This window comes from Ciconia boyciana, chromosome 8 (assembly GCF_034638445.1).
Source record: "Ciconia boyciana chromosome 8, ASM3463844v1, whole genome shotgun sequence".
Classification (NCBI taxonomy): Eukaryota; Metazoa; Chordata; class Aves; order Ciconiiformes; family Ciconiidae; genus Ciconia; species Ciconia boyciana.
In genome coordinates this window covers 16,068,348-16,081,809 of record NC_132941.1, presented here as the reverse complement: position 1 = coordinate 16,081,809, position 13,462 = coordinate 16,068,348, and the positions used below count along the sequence as shown (strand labels likewise).

The window sequence follows — 13,462 nt, the reverse complement described above, 5'->3', positions numbered from 1 at the left end:
AATTACATAAAAAGGAGTTAAATTACTCATTTCCTAGCTCCTTCTGCCAAGATCATCATCTTCAAGGGAAATTCAATTTAATTTTTTTTCTATTTTTTTCCCTAAAGAACAAAAATGTTTTGTATAAAGATTTCCCCCCTCCCTTGACAAGGAAGTTTCATTTAGTGCTGAACCCCAATGAACATTTCTTGACCAAAGACCCTACGAGCATGTCAAACAAAAATAGGCAGACACCCTTATCAATGTTGACATTTCTCGCTATGTTAGCCAATAACCATTTTCTTAAAATTTATTGGAGGTCCTCTAAAGTAAAGCACTATTTAATTCCTGAACAAAGTCTAGTTCTTATAGTTCAGGTTGTGTGTCAAATTCTCTGCTCTCCTACATTTACTATTTCAAGAAAACCAAACAGTAAATAAGTACAGTTTGAAATTAATCGATTATTGAATACTGTGAAGAATTACACCTCATACTTGGGGGGCATTACTGAAATGCAGTTGTCACCCACAAACCACTCAGTTTCCACTACAGAGAGATGTGCCAACCTCTGCTCTGTTCATATTTCAGGACTCCATCCTAAGTTATGCTAACTTCCTGCAATTGCAAACGATGTCAAAGAGCACTCTTTGGGGACTGGGCAAAGCCACGACAGGATGCCTTCTGTTGGAGCCAATTATTCTGATGTAACAAAATTAAGGTTAATCCAATAAATTCTTTAGTTGACTCACTTTTCAAGCCAAAACTGATCTGCAAGCTTGTTTCACCCAGTGAGGATGAAATATAAAAGCAAATCTTTTTTGCATTTTCCTAATCTAAGTTTATTTCTAACAGACAGCAAGCAACCTTCAATCAAAACTGCAGGTCAATCATTAGATGATCAATCAAGTCTATATTACATTGAAGTTACACAACTACATTAAACTACAGCAGACCAAGGAACCTTTATCCATTTTGGAGAGTCATTTCCCACCTATTTTAATCAAAACTGAGTTGATAAAATATTTATCATAGCTTAGTTTAAAAGAGAAACAGAGATTTTTATGTACATTTCGGCACTATCTGCATTTGACTGTATCTGGCTTAGCGGTATTGGGGGGTTCCACAAGTCAGATACAGAAAATTTTGTCACTGCAATTTCACTCACTCACTTTACCCCACATCATTAAGACCTAGGAAAAAAAGGTTTTCTTTTGTATGACTAAATTTCAGTCTACCCCAGAACACTGTAAAACTTTCCCTTTAACAACATTCTTTAAATATTAAATATGAGGCAGTATTAAAAAAAAAAAATTCTAAAGTGTTTATGCATCACTTCCTTCATTACTAAAAGTAACTGTGAACTTGTATAGAAACCTGAAGTTGGATATGCATTTGGAAAGTACCCCCCTCCCCAAAAGCCCCCAGACACACACACATCTCATAGAAAGTAACCAGTTCTTTTTGATGTTTACTGCAGTGGTTCTGAAATTAATATAAATGCATGTGTGACGTGCGAATGGGAGAGCCTGGAACTAATTCTGTTTTATAGAATACAAACCCTTCAGCAGTTGGGGTACCTAATTATTTTGATGATAGGTGAAATTTTGCCTTGATCACACAGTACCCAGCTGTGAATCTGTTTTATAACAGAAAATTTCACAGCATGTAACTGGTCTTTAAAATTACGCTGTAAACATGCAAACACATGGCACCACTAAAATAAGCATGTTTTAAAAAGCTCTTTTTCTTTTAAGCATTTTTGAGAAGGGAGGAATGAAAAGGAAGAAAAAGGGAAGTGAGCAATTCTACAAATAGATTTTGTTTACTGTATAATGCTTTTAACATATTTCTGACCTATGAAAAGCTCAACTACATTTTTTCAGAACAGTTCACATTTTTAAAGAAACTAAGAGATTGATTGAATTATTTCACTCTTCTTGGGGATTAATCTAAAAGTTGTTTCCTCTTCATTGTTACTTACACTACAGCTGTGCTTAAACTCCTTTTCATTTAGAAAAAAAGTTTAAATTTTGAGCCTGTGCACACTATGGTTCCACATTCCAACAGCTTCCTCCCAGTCCTCTGCCAGCATCTGCTATTGAAGACTAGTTCCAATTTACAATAAACAGCTTTTCCAGACCAGAACACTTGAAATTCAGTCCTTCTTGACTGCTTTTCCCATTCAATCTCCCTATTCACCATTTCAAGGAGAAAACTGTTCTGCCAATTATTACACATCTGGAAAAAATGCATGTATAAGCTAAAATGCTCTCAGCAGAAAGTTTCAGCTTTCTGCATATGGTCACAGCAGGATTTTATGGGCCACTGACCAGGCCAAAGTCTAAGTTTTCCCATCTTTCTCCTCCCCCTCATTTCTGGGCCCCCCCCCCCCCCCCAACCCTCTAATTGGAAACCCATAGCAGGTGCAAGTTGTCTGCCATCTTTTCCTCCACAAGAATGTCAAGTAGTTTCTTCTTGGTAAATATTAATCTTACAGTCCAGTTTTAACTCATTGGGCTCTACGATAATTTAAATGCATCAGCTGTAATTGCTTTGCATAAATATATACATGTTTAAAAATATCATTACCATTGACGCTTGTCTGTTGGTTGTTACAAGGCTAGATGCTCCATAATTTGAGTTCAGGCTTCCAATTGGCCCATTGTGGGATGGTCCCAATAAACTATGTATATCTCCATGGCCACCTGACAGGCTTGTTGAAGGCCCCACAGCATGATTTCGTAGTACATGAATGGCATCATCGAGTCTGTCCAAGCGATCCTCCATTCGAGACTGCTGTTGGGATTTAAGAGGGACAGTAACAGTCATTACTGACTAGATCTGCAGACGCATTATACCATAACAGTTTCTACCTCAGAAATATTAAAGATAGAAGATGAAATGCAGTATCAAAAGACTTTGAAAGCACCTACCAGCACTACAAACAAACAGGAAAAAGAAAAGATATCTGGAGATTCTGCTTGAGATAGCATTCATTCCACAAATAGGTGGCAGCTTTTAAAGTGAAGCTTATTACAAGGTTAATGTTACTCAGCTTCTATTACATGGCATGAACAAGAAAAAAGGAAGTGCTACAAAATAAGCTAATACAGATGAGAAAGAATCATCATAAAATCAGCCTCACCACGTTTGTAACAATTAAGAGAGGCAGTGGCTTTTTGAGCACCTGTATTACAAAAAAACTGGACAAAACTTTAAGTTGTTATTTTCAAAATGGATCTTTAAACAGATTAGATATTTCAGAAATAAAAGCAAGTTCTGTATGTTACTGCAGAAAAGTCTCTCTTAAAATTACTTTCCTTTAAAAAAAAGACCAAAAAAACCCCAAAGCAAAACCAATTCTGACATTGCAGCTCTCTAGAAACTGAAATAGCAGAATGCTGGAGTCAAAAGACGGGTCATATGCTACACTAATTTAAGTTTTTAATGGGGAATCCGAAGGAAGCATTAATTGAAACACAAAAAGGCACCATCTAAAGTGAAATAGTACCTCACAGACATCCTTTAAGAAGGACATTGCATCTTGCAAATGCTCGTGAAGTTGCTGTTCAACTCGATTTTTCTGGCAAAGTCAAGACAGAACAGGAAGCAAAGCACAGGTTAAGATTAATTCAAAAAAGAGGTGAGGAAACAGCTGATGTGCATGTCAGCAATAAATTGTTAGTCAAGTTAATGCAACAGAGATCTGATTATATTAAGATAAGAAAAGGCTAATATTTAACACTGCAGTTATGTTAGGATTCTAAGATGTACATATCAATTATATTTAATTGCAAAAATACTGAAGAAAAGAAAACTGATTCAGCTTAAATTTATTCTTGTTAGACAGAAAAAAAGAAATTACATCTGTGGAAACTAGAAATATTAACTGGTTACCAAAACCTTCCCTCAAATTTTTCCCCTTTCGTTCCCAATGCTGTATCAGAAATGTAAGAAAGAAGTCAGTAACTTAAATCCTCTGCTGAATCTTCAAAATAAGAAAATGTACAATGCTGTAGATTATTTCCTGTGTGTTTTTCTGTAAAATGTTTCATTAATGAATAAATGAACATTCCCCAATAACAAATAATAATTACAAATAAAATATATTAATACTTTAATGACAGCATAATGAAAACAAGCCCAAGAGTCTACCATTTCAGGGAGAGAGGGGGAAGGACAAGTAAATGCAAAGGCATGAAGTCTTTATCTTTTCTCCAGACTGAACTTTAGATAAGAATTAGCTATGGATTTGTGAAAAGGTACCAGAATCTCATAACAGCGCTTTAGCACCAGCTGTCCTCAGCACAGAAGCCTGATGCCCAAGGAACAGATGGTGAAAGACACACCCTGCACGTCTTATATTGTTCAACTGAACAGGCCATTTGTTAGCAAAGAATTCATTTGTAATGCTATCCTACTGTTTCCTTTAATGATATGCAGGATTTATACAAAACCAAGCCTTCAACTCTTAAGTAAAAAGTACTATGTTGCTTTCAACAATTCTTACCAAGGAGTGTAGAGAGTTTTCATAGTTTGGAGATGAGGGGGCTTGTCCTCCACTCCTAGACCACTGACTGGCACCTGTCAAAATTGTCTAGGTTAACGCACAGATTTATGCAGCATAAGTGCGAAGCAGAGATGCAGTACTTCTCAACATAATTAAAATCAACATATTTTGCATAAAGGTAAGCTAACATATGGGTATACAAAGGAGGACAAATTCCTTCATTCTGCCTTATTGAGGGATAATTTTTATATCCTGGCATCCGTAGGGTTAGACACATTATCGATGACAAAGCAGTGACAGCTTCAAAGTACTTCAACATTAAAAAAAGTGGACTAAACACACACACACTGTATCTGAAATACCTGCTTTCTGCCAGTGTCACCACAAAAAGATTGCTGAATTCTTTCTTCTTCAGATTATGTTCAGTATATGTAGGCATATCTTTAATAGTGTTAAAATATACAACAAAAATATTTAAAGAAATCAAAACAGACACTGAATTAAGGATAACTGGAAAACCACTTTTATGACACCTCTGTACTAAATAAGAAAACTTAAAACTAGATCTAAAAGCTTTATCTTGTCTAGTTCTACACTATACCATTTTAGATTATAATGCATTCCAAGTTTAGAAGAGTAAAAATACACCTAAATTATTCCCATGTGTTATTTCAGATATATCTAAGGTAAACTGGCAGCTAAAGAATCATTGACTGTGGAACAAATTGACAATTATACCCATATTGCCTATATACTGCAGGTTCAAATACATATCCATTCTAATCTGACATAAATATACCTAATTACCACATAAAATTTAGAAATAATTAGATGTGAAATGCAATAACTAATAAAGCAGTACTTTTAAAACAAAGCCTGAAGTAGTACAACACATTTTTCTCACCAACTAATAGTGCATCTTTTATAAAGATACTACATGAAATTCTATGTCCATTAGAGACAGCTTCCTTTCAGCCATACAAATGTAATAATAAAGCAATTACATTAATAAATTATGGACATACAATCCAAAGCAGCTCATTAAAGGAAGAGCCTGTGGGCTTGTTCTTTCAATAACAGCCAGAGCTGTACGTCTGGAAAACTGGGAAAAGGTTTAATAACATTACAGTTCCTTTGTTCAGAGAGCTGCAACTAGTTACCTTTGAAAGAAAGGGTTTTATTTAACAAAAGAGTACAGCTTGCATAGCTATTAAAATACCTAGATATTGCCTTTCTAATTAAAAAAAAAAAAAAAACCAAATCATCTTCAATTTCATAAAAGCCCAGAACTGCCATAACTGTGCTGGAATTCTCTTTTAAAATATAACAACATCAGTGAGTAAGTTTGTAATTACCAATTTTCACTTCACACAGCTACTCTGAGTTTGGATCTGTAGTCTCCCTCCACATTATTGTCATTCCTGAACTTGGGAATAATGCTTGGAGTTCCACTTATTTTCGCAAAGCATTAATGAAGCAACTTTAGAATATTTTGGCTCAGTGTAATGTTCAAATTTTTATCTGGTCAAAACTGCATTTTTAGAGACAAGACCATAGTCAAGGGTTTAATGAGTGCCCACTACTAACAGGATTAAGTGTACTACTTCCTACAATAAAGCATCAGCTGAATATTAAGCAGAAAGGCAACCGGTTAAAAAAAGAAAGCAAACAGACTCAGTGCCTGTGCATCTAGTCTGATGAGTTTGGCGTTTTTTTAAATGAAAAAGGTACTATTTCCTTAATGTAAGCCCAGAACAAAACTCTTGAGTGGGACTTCTCACAAAGGAAACAAAAAGAAAAGGGGGGAGGGAATACTCAACTCCTCCTCTCAAACGAACAACCCAACTGCAACCTGCAGTTTTTAATCACACCTCTAGTAATGCTAGTGCTCTTTCGGAGCCGTGGCATACTCTGTCTCCATGTCTGTGCAGGTTGCCAGATGGCACTGATTTCCTGCTTTCCTCATTCCACTCCCCCTCTTAGAAGTTTGTGCATGAAATTCACCAATTATGTTAAAAAGCATCCTGGCACCACAAGCCCTGCAATTAACAACTGCAGCTTTTAGTGCAGCACCAACATAGCAGCATGAAAAAGCAAATAAGCCAGGCAAGCGTCAGGATTTACAGGGGTCATCGATAGTAATCACTGTAGTATTGTTCTTACTCTCAGAGTCTCCCCAACACTAATCCCCTGGCTCCCCTTTCAAACACGCACTCGCATCCGAGTCGGCAGAGGGCTTGTTTTGCATCCTCAGAACTGACCGAACCCTTCTGAATACCTCTGATCCTGGGAGAAGGATTCCTAAAATACCAAGGCTCCCACCATTCAGATCTGTATATAAACTTCACATACATACGCATAATCATTAAAACTATGCAAGAAGCTAAGCTCTGGGCATAGTTATGTAAAATTAGAAATTAAATGAGGGCAGGGAAGATGAGATGTCTCATGATACTGGGAGGGTTTCATCATGTTGTTCTCAAAGCTTTTACTTAAATTAATAAAAAAATGTCCTTAGCCTTTATTCAGTAACATAGCAGCCAAAGAGTCAAACATTAGCTTATATACTGAAGTGTCTCATGAAGTTACTATCTCTCGATGCTTTAAATGGCAAATGAGTGCTCCTACTGTAATTTACAATTAAAGGATCGGTAAATTATGACTTACTCAAATCTATAATAATAAGAACGCTAAATAAACAAAGAAGTAACTGCGAAAGAGGAAAATCATGATGAAGGCTAAAATGCTCCAAAATATATTATTTTAGTATACATAAAACATTTGTTTTATCTGCAATAACTTTTTGGGTCAGGACAGAAAATGGCTACCAGGAGTATAAATAGCAATAAATATAGTAGTAATTACTTTACATTGTGCTTCACTGTGTTTTTAGTGACTCATCTGGGAATAAAGATAAAAGTCCAGATTCATAAATGAAGTTAATTAACTACTGGAGCAATTTACCAAAGGCTTGATAAATTCGGTATGACTGGAATTGAAGGGGGTGAGAGGGTAGAACTGTAAAGCAGATGCTAAGTTTGAGCCTGAGAAGGATTTCAGTATTATTTGCTTATATCTACTACTGTCTTAGCCATCAGAATACAGAATAAGGAACACAAATCAAAGTGCAAATTTTGGAGTTTTACATTTGATACAGGTTCCAACAGACAAAGGCATCAACAGCAAAGGGAAAACCCAAATTTTAGGGACCTCAAATTTGTATTCTAAAACCAGAAATTAGCTAGTGCTTTCATGCTTACAAAATTAGGTGTGATATCTAATCAGGGAACTCCAATTGAGATCTTTAAAATTTTAAATACTTTGAAATGTAGGAACTTAGTTCTTCCAGCCACAGAGCTCTTTTCAATATTTGCTTTGATGTTAAAAAGAAAATAATTTCCTGGTCTGATCTGCCTTTTAAGTACAACAAGGATACACAAAACATTTTTTGTCAACTGTAATCACTAAATCAAAAATCCCATTAATCCCATCGTTACTCAATTCAACATGTTTTTTTCAGTTATAGAAACAAAATGCCCAAGCAGCTACTCAGGTATGCCATGTCAGATATTCATTAATCCACTAAGACCACAGAAAACCAGAACAGTGCCCATTAAACCTGAGTGAAGTACAAATGATGAAAGCTTTCTGAGTAACATTGCATATATAGATATGCACATTCACATACATATATATGACTGCATTTTGCACGCAGTACCTTTACTAATTTATTCATCTAGATTACAAAAGTGTTCAGCTAAGCTCATTCTGTACACCTTTCACTATATATATTTTTAAAAAAAAAAAAAAAGGCAAAACACTTGCAAAAGAGTGACCAACAGCCAGGAGTCTGCAGGGATATATTAAACAACAGAGAATGGGAAAACAGACTGTTGTATAAACGTTAAATAATTTAACAAATTGCACTATAGGAAAGAACAGGGTTAAAGTTACATCATCTTGCTTGTAATTCTAGTTCTTTGTTAAACAACAAATTTAAGTCAATGGAGCTTTCACAGTCCTCTCTATATGGAGAACAGCTGTTCAACTTTTACTAGACAGCTGAGGCCACAGTGTCTGTGAAAGCTGCACTATCCACTAATAGCTGTAGGCAGCTGCCCACAGTTCATCTCCACACTGGAATGCTTCTTCCCACATTCACACTACAAACACACAAAGCACAGGTGACAGAGGTGGCTGCAATACAGAGCATTTATTTTGAAAAATGCCAGAAATTCTTCTCCCATAGAATGAAAGCATTCATGAAAGATATGAATGAAAAGCTATCCTGTGTAAAAATTGGATAGTCTCATAGCCTACTATATTTTCATTAGAGGGAACACACATCTGCTGTGTTTGTCACTGAAAGCTGCCACAGAGTTTTAACATACAGCTTAAAAAAAAAAAAAAAACAAACCCAAAAAACAACAACAAAACCCAAAAAACAACAAACAAACAAACCAACCACCAAATCACTCATTTCTCTCCAATGGTACAGATCTGTACAGATATCTTTATAGCTGTGATAGTATACGGTTATTCAATGCTTTCAAAGATTATTTTAATAAGCTAGTTTTCAAAGCCAATTGCCAGGATTTAAGCGAATGCTCATAACAAAATATTTAAGAATCTGGATTTATAAATCTGGGTTTAGTACAACGGAAAAATAAACAAAATATAGAAGTAATTATGCAAGGAAGCTACTGCCGATTTCACTGTCATTCCAAACAGGATGTTTTCAAAACAACAAACAAGTTATTGACAAATGGCTAGTCTCTACCTGTAAGAGGTGATGGTGATCCAACTGGTGTTGATGGATTGGATGGAAAACTACTGCTGGTATGATCAGGAGAATAAATCTAACAACAGACAAAACAGATTGTATATCAATACATGTCATAATACACAGTAAAAAAATAGCTATTAGGATTCCTTTTCATGCTTTTAATTGTCACTCGAAGCTGGATTGATAAAAAAAACCCCATTTGATCATGGCTCTGCTTTATTACAGTCAAGGCTCTAAAAATGTCCAGAGAACTTTCATTTTCAAGCAGCTGTCAAAATAAGCACAGCCTGTATTTGAGTGTGACACAAGTATAACTGATATTCCTTCTACTTTAACAGCAGCAGAAATTACAGCCTTTTTATCACTGAAGGGGAACAATATATATAAAAGTTAAGAGTACACAGATAATTATAACAAACAAAACTTCAGAAAAATGCAGAGGAATAATGACTTCCCAAACTTTAGAGAGCGAAAAGGTTTTAGCAGTCAACACATACTATCTTCTAAAAATTAATGCTTCACAAGAGAAAATACCAAGAAAGCATTCAGCTCTAGTTACTATTGGTATCTACCAAACAAAAACTATCTGAAAATGTGTTGCTCTTGCTATGTATTGCAGCACATATGATTTTTCTCTCTTATTTCTATATCAATTGCTCCTTTAAGATACTAAACCTCATCTTGCAACAATTCATTCCTTGCTATTAATGTAATTAAAAAGTCTTGATAAAAACAGATGTAATGCTTAAAGCTTTAATTAAAACTTAAAATTTCAAGATTCTTGGAAAATTCATTTTGTGAAGGGAATTGAATAGGTTCAGAGGCTGACTATGGACTTTAGAGCATATTTTTATAGGTCATCAGTTCAAACCTGTTTTACTTGAGCAGAGACCAGGACTTGTTAATCATCAGATGGCAGTTAAAAAATCTTCACTGGCAGTGTGGTTGATGTCTCTTCACACAGACAATATGACATTTCAGCATTTAGCTCACAATAAACTGGGACTTAACCTTAAGTTGTGTATTGTATTTTTTGAACTGACAAAACCAGGACCTGATAGACCACATGCTCCTTCCTGGTATTATCATACTTCTTCATTAGAAAAGACCATCAGTTCCCTAATGGAAATACCTCCTCCTTTCCATACGTGATAGAAAGAAAATATATTTAAAAGGAACAAACTGCCTCAGACAGTTGTAGGAAATTCATGCATTGTACATCAGTATAAAAATAAATCTTGGCTGTCAGTATGGGAACTGTAGAGAGTTCCAGACAGATAAGACACAGAAAACTAAAATTATGTCAGAACAAAGGCCATGAAGTTTCCTTTGACACGGGTTATTTTCCACCGCTCTACCTGCCGACTTTATTTTGCTATATTTTATAAGAGGGAAAACGTACATTATACCAAAGCCACAACTAAAACACGAGGTCAGAATTCATTCTGCATGCAGTCCCTGGCCGCTGTGCTGTTAAATGACCAATGATGAACAACCCTGACACCTTCTGCCAGGCTTAAACGGTAACATGACTCATTTTACTGCAACAAATGAGACTCCTCCTCCTATCAGTCATGGTCCATTCCAATCAGCGGGGTGCCAATATGCCAAGGTCTAATGAAAAGGCTCTTAGACAAAAGCTGCACAATTGAGAGCCTGCAGAGCCAAACCTCGGAGCTGTTAGTCCAATTTTTTAAACACTACAGTGTACATTTCAGTTAGGCTTTGTTATGTTAATGTTATTGAGTCTAAAGCAACAAAGAAACTTAATTCATGAATTACTTTTAGAAGTCAACTTCCCTACATTTTCTTTTCTTTTGTGAGGGGACCAGTGGCTATTTAACTACTGAGACCGTACAAAGGCCTTTACCCCAGTTCTGAGGTAGGAATCAAAACATAAGTTATCACAAAGAGGTCTGATATAATCAACAAAGTTAAACAGTCCTCCTGTTTGATCTCCTCTAAATTAAAGACCAAGTGTTTTGATTTGGCATTAGGCAATGAAATAAACCAGATGTTTCTCCTGCCATATAACCCTCCATGGGCACAATCTTAAAGGGTTATTGTTTGGCAAATGTTCAGGGAAACACATTAGAAATGGCACGAATACCCAGATTTTCTTTTCTTTCTATCTATACTAGTTCATTATCCAAACTAATGCATAATCCACAGGGCTTTGGGAACTTTGTGTAAATACTTTCATGTACAATTCTCTTTCTTGCCTACCCTGAGATTAAGACCACAATTATCCAGGCTTAAACCTAAAATAAAAGAACCTTTGCAAATGTATTATCTGGCCTTACATGTTTAATCACATACTATTCTGTATGGTCTTTAATACCTAAACTGAAGAACAAATGTCGTATCCTCTGATGTTTCGCACATGAAAGGCCTATTGTGAGATGTACATCAGCAGAATTTTAGAACTAGAAATTCCTCTCAACAGTTGCAGCAGTAGCATTTAAAATCCTAACAGAAAGGCATATAAAGTCATCTTAGGAAAAAAAAAAGTCAGGACAATCGCAGTATTTAAATAAAACTTTGTTCAAACAAAAATATTGTCGGTTTACTAGCCATCAGAAATCATGTGCGCGAGCTTCACCTGCAGGAGAGACCACCTCCCTCCTCTCCGCAACCATGAGCGGTGCTCCTTGCCGAACAAGCACAAGAAGTGTGCTGGGTGCACGCGTGTTGTGGGGCGCGGGGGAAGCAGATGGATGAGGCGAGGGATTTGAAGTGTGCAGACTATGGCATGCACTGATAGAGCAGATGGAATGCATCACCATCAGCTATGACAGAAATGATTTATGGAATGACCTGGCTGCTCCTGCCAAGCAACAACACGGGATGACAGAAACAAGTTTCTATGACAACCAGAGCCCACCCACCAGTTAGATTAAACATTTCTGCCCTGACTTCCACTCGCAATATATTTAGAGTTTTTCCTCAAAACATCAGCCTGGTTTTCTCAGCTAGCGACCTGGGCAAAAATACCTGAAAGGACGAGAAAATAATTTAAAAAAGGAGAGCAATGGAAAACATCACAAAGTCCCGCAGGTCTAACTGGCCAGCGTGTCAGACTTAACATCAGAAATTTTGGTCAGGCTGCAGAACAGCAGACGTCCTAATACATCTGCAGAGTAATGAACAGCCTGAAGTATGTAAGCATTGCTATTTCTAGGAGTCAAAATGATCCCAGTTCTTTTCTGACAGGTCTCGAACATACAAAGAGAGAGCGTTAACTGCCCTCTGGACTCGTGAATTGTTATCTACTTGCTGAATCCCCAAAAGCAACAGGGACAACATTTTTCTCCTCAAAGCCAGTAGGTCAGAGTTCTCCTACCCAATATGGACATTACAGAAATTATCAGATCTGGTAATCTTTTAACATATGACCCTCTGGGGGTTGCAAGGGTAACAGGATCTGCACGAATATGCACATTTGCATTCACTGGTATGAGGTAAGGGATGCAGAATCCAACCCAGGAATGAATGGTCTTTTGGGGCTGCAAAGTAGTCATTTCTATCTTTTAAATCGGACTTAGTCTCCCTATTTGCTACATACAAGAAATACAAAGTGTTCCACCAGCCACCACTCCTAACTGAAATTTCTGCTATACTGTTATCAATTATTGTTTTATAAAAAGTACATGATTGTATTCATGCAAAAATAACTGCTGCATGCATGCATATGCAAACAAGGCTTTTAGACTGAAGATACTTGCAACATTTTACATTATCTACATTACTCCAACAAGAGTTAAGAGTTTAAACTTTACACACATACAGCATTTTAAAGGCTGTTCCATAAATTATAGCTATACAACACAGCATTCAAAACCTCTCAGTTTTATAAGGCCACTGAGAAAACATTTTAAACCTTGAGGCAGGATCTGCTCTAAGAGTAATGTTAAAAATATTTTACTTTAACTAGAACACTATAGAAAAAAAAATCAAACCCTAAACTTTTTATGATTATCTTTTACTTTGTCTAAACAACTTTCTAAACTATATCTGCCCTAATTTTTCCATCACCTGAAAAAAAAAGTCAAAATGAATCTTCTACAAATAAAAGCATTTTCCACTTGCTTTTTTACAGACATTTGTCTAGTATATGACAATGTATCATAGTACATTATTTTAACTTCATACATGAAAACTCCTGATTTGATATTATAAAATGAACG

The 13,462-nt window shown here is 36.0% G+C and overlaps 1 protein-coding gene across 12 annotated transcripts in view; it reads right to left on the bottom strand.

The window, feature by feature from the left end:
* TCF12 (transcription factor 12) overlaps positions 1 to 13,462 on the bottom strand; it is a 175,572-nt gene that overhangs the window by 14,620 nt on the left and 147,490 nt on the right. For 6 of the 12 annotated variants that reach the window (XM_072871703.1, XM_072871701.1, XM_072871698.1 and 3 more), the window contains 4 exons: positions 9,270 to 9,348; positions 4,490 to 4,563; positions 3,491 to 3,562; positions 2,569 to 2,775 (listed from right to left, as the gene is read on the bottom strand). In XM_072871703.1, the coding sequence (XP_072727804.1) occupies positions 2,569 to 2,775; positions 3,491 to 3,562; positions 4,490 to 4,563; positions 9,270 to 9,348 (432 nt within the window). The remainder of the gene's footprint in view (positions 1 to 2,568; positions 2,776 to 3,490; positions 3,563 to 4,489; positions 4,564 to 9,269; positions 9,349 to 13,462) is intronic. The other 6 variants (XM_072871705.1, XM_072871704.1, XM_072871710.1 and 3 more) reach the window with 3 other exon arrangements.